The following is a 12,049-nucleotide window of genomic DNA, read 5'->3' as shown; positions in this document are numbered from 1 at the left end:
ATTTCTGTCCACTGATGTGGATTCTTGACCACCTAGTGGTTTAAAATTCTATGTTGACCCCTTTGTTTTATTTTAACCCTATACCTTTGTATTCTATTAGCCGCTATAGGCAAATACTATTTTTGATGGCAATATCTGGCCCCCTGCAAGGGGACATTAGAATGTTAAAAGCCTGTCACATGTATGACTATAAAATCCAATAAAACCCTTTGAAACTAATTTAAGTTTGCAGTCCCTTTACTGATTAGGGAGAACAATGTTATCTACTAATCTCAAACCCACCATGAAGCCCCTACAGGCATCAACTGTAGATGAAAAAGATCTATAAAAGGGCCTTTTACTTCTTTCGGAAAAACTTACTAGTAGGTTTTAAACCTGTAGGGATGGGTTCGTTAAAATCAAAATCTATTGTGGCCTCAATGGGTTTATTATCTTCATTCATAATATAATATTTATTGAGTAATTTTGCGGATATATTTATTAAGATCAATAAATAGTTCAAACAAATTAGAATTAGAAGATGGACAGAAAGACAATCCCAACCCCTCTGTACTCCACCTGATAACATGCTTTCTTTCCTATTGAATGCAACCTCTGCCAGCCGCCATCAATCCCCTCTGCAGTCACACTGATTCAGCTATCACATGGCTTAATGTCTGACCACTGTCTATGTGTATAGCATCCCTCACTCTCCATCTCATCATATCTTGCACATCTCCAGCCCCTTTACCTTCTGTATCACCCCATTATCGGCCACATCATCTGATTACTACATGTAACCATGGTTTTTGTATTTTTGTACTTTTGTTTTCCTGTGTCGCCCTGTCTTTGTAAGCGCTATGGAATATGTTGGCGCTATATAAATAAAGATTATTATTAAACTGAATAAAAGATCCAGTGTGGGCTATGTAAAATGGAGAGCAGATAGCGGGGTCCAGGGGTAACTGAAACCTTTACCCTTCCTGTAACTTGGGTGGGGTGTTATCACAATATGCGCTTAGTGGTACTGGTGGACATCAGGTAGGTAAAGGTAATGTTCCCTGGTACAAGTGCTGAGTCACGGCTGACTCCTAGGATGATGTCATGCGGTTTTTGCTGGTCATCTTTTACCCTCCAGCAAGCTGGGTACTCATTCTACCAATCTACCATCAACCCTGAGACTAATACCTGACCCAAGCAGGGATTGAACCCACAACCTTCAGGTCATGAGCGAGAACTGCATTTCTGCTGCCCTAACTCTCTACACCACACGGGCTTGGACATCAGGTAAACACGTGGAATAATCTTTCCTCACTGAGTTATCATGGTGACATAATAACCTGTAAATAACATTCAGCTCTGCTACATGGAGATATAGAAATATGAGCAGCATTTATAGGAACAGCTAGTGATGGATATACAGAGCGTCCTCCCTGTAGTGGTGAGGAGTAGGTGGAGGAGGGAAAGTTCCTTCAGAGACAATAGAAGCAGGAGCAGGGAGGGGGTTATTATGTAATGAGATGTCCAGTGATACCCGCCCGCCATTGTGCTGTTAATGAAGAATGTCAACAAAACCCAGATAAAATAAGTGACAACATGAATACTAAACAAATAAGTAAACCAGCTGAAAAGGGCACAGACGCTTATTAAATGACCTCCCCTCTCCTGTCAGTGTGAGATCAGAGCAGAGATAAGGAGAGCTTACTGTGTAATAAAAAGTAGACATTAACCCCTTCTATTCCAGTCACCTACACTAGATAGTTTCTTACAGGGGACTGGATGGTGTCAGGTTCACTTTAAAGAATGTATCCAGAAATAGATGACATTTATAGGTGTGAGTATAGAAGGACATTTATAAATCCCCTAAATTGCTCAGAAACATGCAACATTTTTCAAACAAGTTTGTGCAAGGTTGTGTCATCTGTGTCTGCCATAATGTGGGGAAAACTGGTAAACGTCCCACTTAAATGCACTCCATAGCCCTTGTACCCTTTCCAACGACTGCAGATTGATTTCATACAGCTTCCTAAAAGTGGGGTACATGAATATGTTGTCATCTGTATTGATGTCTAATTGGGTGGCCAGAATGTTGACCTTGTGCCAAAGCAATGGCAAAAACTGTTACAAAGAAAATCAGTATCATGTACATGTATAATTGCTGCATATGGTAAACCCCAGTAGCCTATATTGGTGTGTAACACATGCGTGAATGGGCTTTTAGCAACGTGTATTACCGCGCTTGTAATATATGGATGACATACGGCCGTGTGAATGACCCTCAGTGAAGCACTTATTATACTCCGTAAGACAATAGCGATGAGACTGAGGGCCAGGCGGCCCCCAACTATAGCTCAATGCCACAACATGGCTAATACTATCATTTTTTTACGAAAACATTGTTTTTAAAAGCAGAAAATGTCCTAAAACTTTCCCCAAGATCTGGGACTGCATGACGTCATGGGTGGTCTCCAGACTTTCCCCAAACAGCAGCCGCTGCATGTGACCTTATGGTGGTAAAATGAATCTCCTGTCTTAAGGAGCTTTTAGATGGAGCGATCATCATTAAAAAAAAGAAATTGCAGATAAACGTCGCTCTTTGTCCCGGCGCACTGATGTATTAGAAGCCTTGTGATCCCTTGCATTACATAGAACTTGCTTGTTCCCCCAAATCTAAGGGTTCACCCCAATATAAAAGGGGGCGTTCAAGACATGAGATTTTGGCTCAACCTTATGTAGTCTGAGATAATTTGAGGCAGCAGACACAAGTAAATAGTTCTGGCCTCGGGAGCTGGTTTGCAATCAATGAGACAATGTGAATGGTAACCACTAGAGATGAGCGAGTATACTCGCTAAAAGCAATTGCTCAAGCGAGCATTGCCTTTAGCGAGTATCTCCCCACTCGAGATGAAAGGTTTGGTTGCCGTCGCGGGGGAGCGGTGAGTAGCTGCAGTCAGCAAGAGGGAGCGGAGGGGAGAGAGGAAGAGAGAGATCTCCCCTCCGTTCCTCCCTGCTCTCCCCCGCAGCTCCCTGCCCGCCGCTGGCACCCGAACCATTTGTCTCGAGCGGGCAGGTACTCGCTAAAGGCAATGCTCGCTCAATCAATTGCCTTTAGCGAGTATACTCGCTCATCTCTAGTAACCACCTATGGGTATAACCATGGATTATGGAGGAAACACCCAACGTCCTGCTGCTCTTAACAATCAGACTAACCGAATCAGCAGTAGCATTCTACAACACAGCAGATACTGAGAGGCTCGGACCCCAGGAAATGGTGGAGTTATCTCATCTAGAAGTTTAACAGACAGGGGGGAAGCAGTGTTAATTAGAGAAGGCTTAGAGTCTAGATTATAAAACTGTTCTCCAGGCAGCGCCCCCTGTCAGTGCCAGGATAAACTGTGATCGGAGCGGAAGCCGTTGCTCTGACCCATGTGTAGTGGCGGGAGCTTGTAATTGCAGGTTGGAGTCCCAGTGATTTCAATGAGAGCTGCGCCTGCAATTACGGGTATCAATAGGACGTTAGATCCTAGAGAGCTGCACCCTGATCTCATTTTGTGCAGATTAGTCCATTTGCTTGTGAATATGCTGAGACTGGTGGGTTCTAGAGAGCTGAAAGCCAGGCTAAAACCTTCTGAAGCTCCTGATTTACCAATGTAGTAAATTTATTGCAGATTGGTCCAGTTGTTTGGCTCTTCATGAAGAACAGACAATGGAAATCCATTTTTACAGTAGATAAGGTACCAGAATTAAATTTACCATGTAGACACATTTCTAGTATCAAGATTACTACATATATATGATACCAGAACCAGGCTTACTACCTACATGTGGTACCAGAACCAAGGTTAGTGCATAGGTACTGTAATACTCTGCATATTTCACACAACCAATTCTGCTGCAAAAAACGTGCAGCATATCTGCATTGTGTGAACGTACCCTGGAGATCCGCAGGTCCCCACCAGAATCCATCCACTTGGTGCAGAGCTTGATGCAGTTTTTGCCTTTTTAATTGAAGGGTGACGTCTGTTGCTCTTCCGTGGAAATTTTATTATTTTTTATACCTCCCGTGAAGATGGGGAATGGGAGTTCACCTCTCACTGTGTCTTGATTACAGTGGAGCCCCTATTGTTGGGAACACTTGCCCATCCTCTCAGCAATAGCAGACTGCAGCCATAGTCTGAACTCATGGCACAAAGTCAGTCTGCGGTGATTTTAGTGGTGATTGCCACGTTGATCTGGGAGCCCCATGTGGTCACTGATTAGGTGGAGCAGCAGTTGAGTGTGAGGCTGGAAGCGGAGCATCTAGGCAATGGCACTACTGCTGACAGAGAGGGAGTTATCCTATGCTGTTCCACACATTCTATTGATGCTCTTGTCACCCATGAAAATCAGTGGGTTCTATTCTATGCATATCGCACTTGGAAAAAGTTCCGTGCAAATACATCCGTGTGAATACGGCCTAATTCAAGTAGCCGTTTTATTTTCACTCCTGCTGCACTTTTAGCGGATGAAATACTCCGTTCGCAGAACGAATTCTTCTAGTCTTAGGCTTGATGACTCGGTTGTTTCAGGCAAAAGATCTGATGATTAGAATTAAAAAGACCAAGACAGACCAATTGGGCGCCAATTCAGTAAGGGGTCCTGCTTAAAGGCCTCATGGATTAGTGTTTTTTCTAGTCCAGTTTTGGCTATGGTAGCGTATTTGAGATTAGTGCCCCATAATTATCCATTAGGTTGCTCTCCAATGATGAATGTTCAATTTTCAACTTTGCAGAACAAATATTCGAGGTAATTGAATCTTCATAATTTCAAGCTTTCTGCACGCTCTTTTCATATTGGAGAAGCAATTGAGGATTGAGCCTCGCTAATGACCTGATTACACAAATAGGAAGGAGGAGATGTGACCGCACCAGATTTGATACTAGACTTTTTAAATTACTAATTCTCTTTTCTTGCATCTTTTTCTTCATTTAAGGCAATTCAAAGTTTGTCATTTGGATTTCCAATGATTCTTTTCTTTCTTGAGCCCAGAGGAAATCGACAATTAGAAGATCTGGAAATTAGCGCTTACCGTAATCTTGGAGAATTACTCAGTCCTTATTTTTTTAGATTTCACGATTTCAACCAATCTGTTGATTTGAAAGAGTTTATTAATGTTAATTTTCCTTGTGCTATAAAAGCAAGCTTTATAATAATGCAATCTTCCTTTGTAGTGAGTTATAGAGAGAATGCAATATCCCTTCTTCCTATATAAATACATTAGTGGATGAAGGAATACAGTGGAATATCGATTTCAGTCAAACCTTAGGTGGAATGTTGGCCCCATGGTCATTCCAGAAAAGTGTAGAAAATACTGATATTAGCGAGTCTTCATGATAATGCAAATCAGAAAAGGCAGGTAATCATTATAATTAATGGAGGGTAAGTCCACATGTTAATAAAGAAGAGCTTTCCTTTCAATGGGGTTTGGCTAACAAAGTTTCAACACTTGACCCCACCTATGGCTGCAGTTTGCAGGAATGCTATTGAAATGCTAATTCCCTTGATACCTGATTATGTTATGTATACAACATATTGACTCCTGGCCAATCAGGAGCTCATTGATTCTTGGAAGTAATTTACCTCCAATGATATAAAAAGGCCTCTACATTCTCCAGTCAGTGACTTCTTTGCTTCCAAAGACTTCAACCTCCCTGAGACTTTGTGAAGAATTTTCAGACAGTCCCAACTGAAATTGGATTTCTCCAAGGTAAGCTTTGCAATTTTACTCTCATCTTATTCTTAATGATTTTTTATTTTGTTTCTTTTAATCATTTGCCATATACATCATATTGGATAGTATACTTCACTCTATAAGGTCAGAGAGAAATCTAATGATCACCATAAAATATTTTCTTGCCTCTCACTTCTACAGGACACAATGGCCTCCAGTATACAAGATGTGCAGCTGATCCTGGAAGGACTTGTCTTCCTCGCTTCCCAGTGTCTGAAGGAGATAGATCTTCAGGAGAACTTCTGTGTGATACAGAAGCTGGGAGATGGCGGCTATGGTTCTGTGCTCATGGTACAAGACAGGAAAACAGGTCAGTGAGGTCAATTATCTATTACTGTAGCTATGGAATAGTCTGAAGATCGTGAGAGGACAGAATCTCCAGGGTCTAGATTTACTGTGAGAGATTTATGAATATTGTATAACTTTATCAGAATATCGATATTTAGGAATCTTCAAAAATGATACAAATGGGGACTAATTCATCAAAATAGTTCACATCATAATATAGTCTTTGTTTCCTAATGTGATGCAATCACAGGGGGAAAACAGATGGGTAAGAGGATGGAAGGGTCTATGGTTTAGTTTTACAAATTTTCATATTTCCAGAAACAAACCTAAAACTACTTGTCGGTAATAAATGTACAACGTTCTCTACATAAACAGATCAGAAGATGGCATTAAAGCTCCTCAACAGGAACAAAACAACTGAATTTGCCTTCCTCATGGAGTTCAGCAAGTCCTTCTTTCTCTCCTCCCATCCCAATATTATTGGAAGTTATGGCACTGCCTTCAAGACTTGGGACTACTTTGCCTTTGCCCAGGAACTGTCGATTGGTGATTTGTTCTCTCTTATTACACCTCATGTAAGTAGAAATCCCTAATTTATCCTGAGAACTACATTACCAATAGCCTTACTTGCAATAATATTTCCATTTTGCTGACTTCATGCATTTCCCTATTTCAGGATGGACTCCCGGAAGACACGGTAAAGAGATGTGCGGTGCAGATCTCCAGTGCCCTAGAATTCATAGACAGTAAAGGGCTGGTGCATTTGGATATCAAACCAGAGAACATTTTGGTGTTTGATGAGGACTGCCACAGTATAAAAATTACTGACTTTGGTCTTTCATGTATTAAAGGAACAATGGCAAAAACCAGGATCGGCACAGTCTCATACATGGCTCCAGAGATGAGCCAAATTACCGACAAGGATTGTTTGCTTGTAGACTTCCCCCTGGATGTATGGTCCTTTGGAATTGTCCTCTACTGTTTGCTCACAGGTGAATTTCCTTGGCAGTCTGCAGTTTCTACAGACAAAGCTTATAGTAGTTTTGTTGAATGGCAATGTAATATGGAGAATATTGAGCCGCCATCACCATGGAGCAGATTTCCACCTGGAGCTCTGAAGATGTTCAGCGGTCTTTTAGCCATAGACTGTAGTAAGAGGAGTAAATCTTATGAAGTTTTGTTGTTCTTGGAGGAATGTTGGAATCAAGAAAGCATAGACTCATCTGAAGGATCCTCAGACGCTGCAGATACCACAAATTTATCTGTCGAATTTGAGCTTTCGAAATGCCACCAAAAGTCTGACATCTGGAAAGACGCACATGCAAGTCCCCTATCAAACATCTCCTACAGTAGCATATCAACAACGTCTCTCCTAAGTACTATATCTGGCTATTTGACTTCTGACAGCTCTGAGTATGATAGTAAGACACCTCTAGAAGATTGGAAGGATGGATGAGAAAATATCAATCATTTTATGTTGGAGCAGAGAAAGAAATTTGATGCAAGACAGCATATTCAGCCATGTCCTTTATAGTAACAGTAAGTGATTCCAATTTCACTAGCCTAATGAGAAAATGTTTCTATTGATCTAACCCTTTCCCTACCCAGGACTTGCTGGCTATATCCATGTAGAAGGATACTTCAGGTCCATTTACACAGGATGAGCTCTTCAGGCAAATGATGTCCAATAGCTTGTCTTAGTGATGCACATTTTAGTGCTGTTAAACAGTAGCGCTGCCAGCATGGAGGTTGAGTGGACCAGGGAGCATTCTTGCCCCGTTCGCCTCAATTCACAGTAAGCAAACAATAGTTCAAAAGTGAATGACTACTCTTTACACTGAAAGGCACATTCTTCAGTTTTGCGCATGCAGAAACTAAATGATTCAGCAATTCTCGTTGCATGCATTTACGCAAGACAATTATTGTTCAAATTCCCATGTTCAATAATTGTCCCATCTAGTTTTGAATCTGTCTTCAATATAGTCAGGGATATATCAACAAGTATCCAAATTCACCAGCTCATAGATTTCTAAGTACGCTCCTCTACTCCATGCACGCATCCAATCCCAGGTGCAAGGAATAAACAGCTGACAAACTTCAATTGTAAGAACAATGCAGCATCTGGGAGTTTGAGGATAAAAAAAACTTCTGGTTTATTTAGAAAAAAATTAAACCATACATCCAACATCCATTAGGGGCAAAAACAAGATAACTGTGTGTTTCTGCATACATCTTCCTCAGAGCATGTCATATCCTGACACTCCTGAACTGTTCTTACAAGTTTTACGAATTTACAAAGAAAACTGAAAATAGTGTTTTAGAAAACCCATTGAATTCAATAAGGAAAAAACTAAAATGTTTATTTCAGTTTTTATTTAGTTTTTCTCTGCTTTTTTCTTCCAAGAATAGAACAGAGAGATGGAGGCAAAATGCTGGAGTGAAGGAGCCTTAAGGCCCATTTATGCACCACGATTATCGCTCAAAATTTGCTAAAAGCCAGTCTTTTGAGCGATAATCGTTGTGTGTAGTTGCACTAACATCGTGCAGTTTTTGTTAAGCAGTCGTTCATCATTGTTTTTCAGCGCGCTGAAAGAAGACGATGAGCCTTATTAGGAATTCACAGCAGGATACAGCTGATATGTTTGTTTCAGCTGTATCCCGCTCCCTGAAGACAGGTGCATTCTTCATACCCCGCTCAGAGCGCTCGGCTGTATAACAGCTGGGCGGTCTGAGCAGAGAACAGCTGGATGCAGAAGAAGTCATTAGTACTGGGGCTTTTGCGTCATAAAATATAAGGTGACCGGATTTTCCCAGGGTCAAAGCGAGACAGAGGTGTGGTCAGGGGCGGTCAGTCAGGGGCGGTGCTTATCAACGCATAATTTTTCTTCTGTCATCATCAAAAATACAGGGCCGGGTTCAAAAAAAGAAAAAGAGAGCAAATTCCGCAGCTTTTCTGCATTCAATATGCAGTCAAAATATATACCATTGGTGCAGTTTTTGACTGGAAATCAGCTGCTTTCAGCACTCTCTGGCTTCCAGTTCCCTTCACCACTGGTGAGGTGATGCTGGTCATGTCAGACCAATACAGGCCGTTGGGAAATGAAAGCCAGGGAGCGCTGCCAGCAGGAGGCCATTGGAGGCAGTGAAGGAGAGCGTCGCATAGTATGAAATCAGCTGTGGAAACGCAGCTAATTTCCAGTCAAAATCAGAACCAATGGTACAGATTTTGATTTAGCTTGAGGTATGCTTCCCAGTGCAGAGTGACCTCACTAGTAATAGTGCTCCCCTATACCAGCTCCAGCAAAAAGTGACCCCACATTAGCCCCAGTACAATTAGCGATGCTGCTGGTATCAGAGCGTGCTTCGGCAGCAACGCCTTCTCCTCTTTCCAGCTGGTAATCACTATATTGGTGACCCAATGTCCTGAAAGCCAGACAAATGGCTGTCCTTTTGGGGTCCACTTGAAAAGCAGGATGCAGGATCCCAAAGTAGGACTGTCCTGTCTAAATTGGGATGTCTGGTCACCGTATAAAATGCAACGCAATGTTTGTTACCAGTCCAATCTTTCTTTATGCAGATGAGAATGTGACAGCCCTACAGATATTTGTAGACTGCTATTAAGTCTCTTCTCAATCTTCTCTTCTGCAAGTTAAACATTCCCAGATCCTTTACCATTCCTCAGGACATGATTTGCAGACTGCTCACCATCTTGGTAACTCTTCTATGAACTTGCTCCAGTTTGTCTATGTCTTTTTTAAAGTAGGGTGCCCACAACTGGACACACTATTCCAGATGAGGTCAGACCAAGGAAGAGTAGAGAGGGATAATGACCTCACATGATCTAGAGTCTATGCTTCTCTTAATATATCCCAGATTTGTGGTTGCCTCTTTGGCTGCTGCATCACATTGTTGACTCATGTTCAGTCTATGATCTATTAGTATACCCAAGTCTTTTTCATATGTGCTGTTGTTTAGCCCAATTCTTTCCATTCTGTATGTGCTTTTTTTCATTTTTCTTGTCCAGATGTAGGACTTTGCATTTCTCCTTTTTAAATACCATTCTGTTAGTCACCATCCACTGCTCAAGCATTTCTAGTTCTTTTTCAATACTCTCCCTCTTTTCCCTAAATGTTGACCGACAGTGGGCCTAGGACAGAGCCTTGTGGCACCCCACTTGATGCATTCTTCCACTTGGATCTGCAGTCATTTATGACCACTCTAAGTACGATCACTCAGCCAGTTGTGAATCCACCTAATAGTTGCCTTGTCAATCCCATATTTGGTCATTTTTTCAATAAGTATATTAGATACTTTGTCAAATGCTTTACTAAAGTCAAGATGTACTATATCCTGATTGACCCAGTCAGTGATTCTGTCATAGAAGGAAATTAGATTCATCTGGCATAAATTTTTTGGTTAATGAATCTATTTTTATCCAAGTACTTGCATACATGCTGTTTAATAATTTGTTCAAAGATCTTTCCTTTTAAAGAAGTCAGGGTCACAGGCCTGTAGTTTCCTGGATCCACCTTCTTCCCTTTTTTTGAAAAATGTTTGCCCTTTTCCAATCTTCTCCAGGATTTTTCAAAGATTATGGCGAGTGGTTCAGCAATTACCTCTGCCGCTTCCTTTAGTATCCTAGGATGTAATTCATCTGAAGATCAGTTGATGTGACATCTACTTTCTGAGAGAAAACATACAAAATAGAAATATAAAAAGTTTGGCCATCCCAACATCATTCTTAACCAATTCACCATTTTCATCTTGTAAGCATCCAATAGCATCTTTGACTTTTCTTTTGCTCATGAAATACCCCCCAAATCCTTTTTTATTGCTTTTGGTCTCTGTTGCAAGCCTCAATTCATTATTAGCTTCAGCTTTTCTGACACTTGCCCTACAGTTTCTGTAGACTACATTATATTCTTCTTTATATATTCCCCCTCTTTCCATTTGATAAACATATTTTTGTTCCTTTTTAACATGTGTGCAAGTTCAGTGTTCATCCATCCTGGTCTCTTTAAATGCTTCCCATTCTTCCTTCTTTTAGGGATTGTTAACAAATGTGCTTTGAGAATCTCATTTCACAATATTTCCCAACCTTCTTGGACATTTCTGTCCTTAAGAACATCCAGCCATTGGATTCTTCCTATCCTCTTTCTGAGTCCATTAAGATCTGCCTTTTTGAAATCCAACCTTGAGGTCTGAGTTTTCTCAGGTCTTCCTCCCCTTTTTATCCAAAATTCAAGGATATCATGATCACTGCCACCTAAGGACCCAGTCACCCTTACTTCCTCAACCATTCCCTCCCTGTTGGTAAGAATTAGGTCCAAGATAGCAAATCCCCTTGTTTTCTCTTCTACTTTTTGAAAGATAAAGTTGTCAACAACAGCGGATAAGAATTTGTTGGATCCATTACTTTCACCTAAGAGAGATTTCTCAACAAATGTCTGCATAGTTAAAATCTCCCATGATCACTATGTTGTCCTGTTTTGATAGCTTGGCCATCTGATGTAAAATGAGTTCCATATCCATATCTTCTGCTTGTCTAGGTGGCCTATAGTAAATGCCTACAATGGTGTCGTTTCTGTTGTTCTCTCCTTGTACTCTTACCAAAACAGTTTCTACAGAACTCCCATGCTCTGAAGCTTGAATGTCTGTGGAGATTAAAGTTTTCCTAACATACAATGCAATACCTCCTCCCCATTTTTAGGTATGCTTCTTAAAAATAACTTGTATCCTTCGAGCCTTGTATTCCAATCATGTGTATCATTCGACCAAGTTTCCATGATGCCTATGACATCATATTTCTCTTCCTGTGTTAGGAGCTCGAATTCTACTTGTTTGTTCCCATGCCCTGTGCATTTGTAAAAACATTTTAGTTTGTGATGGATGTCTCTTGCTCCTCTACTTTTTTCTAAATTTTTTGTCTTCATTCTTTTTTTCCACTTCTATTAACAAAGTTCTCAAATGTATTAATTAGCTGTATATTTTTACATGGCCTTTCACTTTCCT

General features: G+C 40.9%; 2 protein-coding genes and 1 pseudogene across 3 annotated transcripts in view; 2 read left to right on the top strand and 1 right to left on the bottom strand.

Annotated features, from left to right (window-relative positions):
* Positions 1 to 12,049, top strand: part of LOC136629139 (oocyte zinc finger protein XlCOF6-like) — a 913,937-nt gene that overhangs the window by 586,885 nt on the left and 315,003 nt on the right. The gene's annotated exons all lie outside the window — the stretch shown is intronic.
* Positions 1 to 12,049, bottom strand: part of LOC136627169 (zinc finger protein 850-like) — a 532,511-nt pseudogene that overhangs the window by 253,766 nt on the left and 266,696 nt on the right.
* LOC136627173 (serine/threonine-protein kinase SBK1-like) lies at positions 5,897 to 7,493 on the top strand. The gene is made up of 3 exons (XM_066602107.1): positions 5,897 to 6,059; positions 6,413 to 6,612; positions 6,714 to 7,493. The coding sequence occupies exons 1-3, from the start codon at positions 5,897 to 5,899 to the stop codon at positions 7,491 to 7,493; spliced, it is 1,143 nt and encodes a 380-aa protein (XP_066458204.1).

Source organism: Eleutherodactylus coqui, chromosome 5 (assembly GCF_035609145.1).
Source record: "Eleutherodactylus coqui strain aEleCoq1 chromosome 5, aEleCoq1.hap1, whole genome shotgun sequence".
In the NCBI taxonomy this organism is placed as follows: domain Eukaryota; kingdom Metazoa; phylum Chordata; class Amphibia; order Anura; family Eleutherodactylidae; genus Eleutherodactylus; species Eleutherodactylus coqui.
Note: the sequence above shows the minus strand (reverse complement) of the source record. Positions and strands in the feature narration are given on the sequence as shown.

Excerpts from the sequence above, each read along its gene's own strand:
- LOC136627173 (XM_066602107.1), top strand. The coding sequence starts at position 5,897 with ATGGCCTCCAGTATACAAGATGTGCAGCTGATCCTGGAAGGACTTGTC. Across the intron at positions 6,060-6,412 it reads GGTACAAGACAGGAAAACAG|ATCAGAAGATGGCATTAAAG; the intron begins GTCAGTGAGGTC and ends CTACATAAACAG. Across the intron at positions 6,613-6,713 it reads TCTCTCTTATTACACCTCAT|GATGGACTCCCGGAAGACAC; the intron begins GTAAGTAGAAAT and ends TCCCTATTTCAG.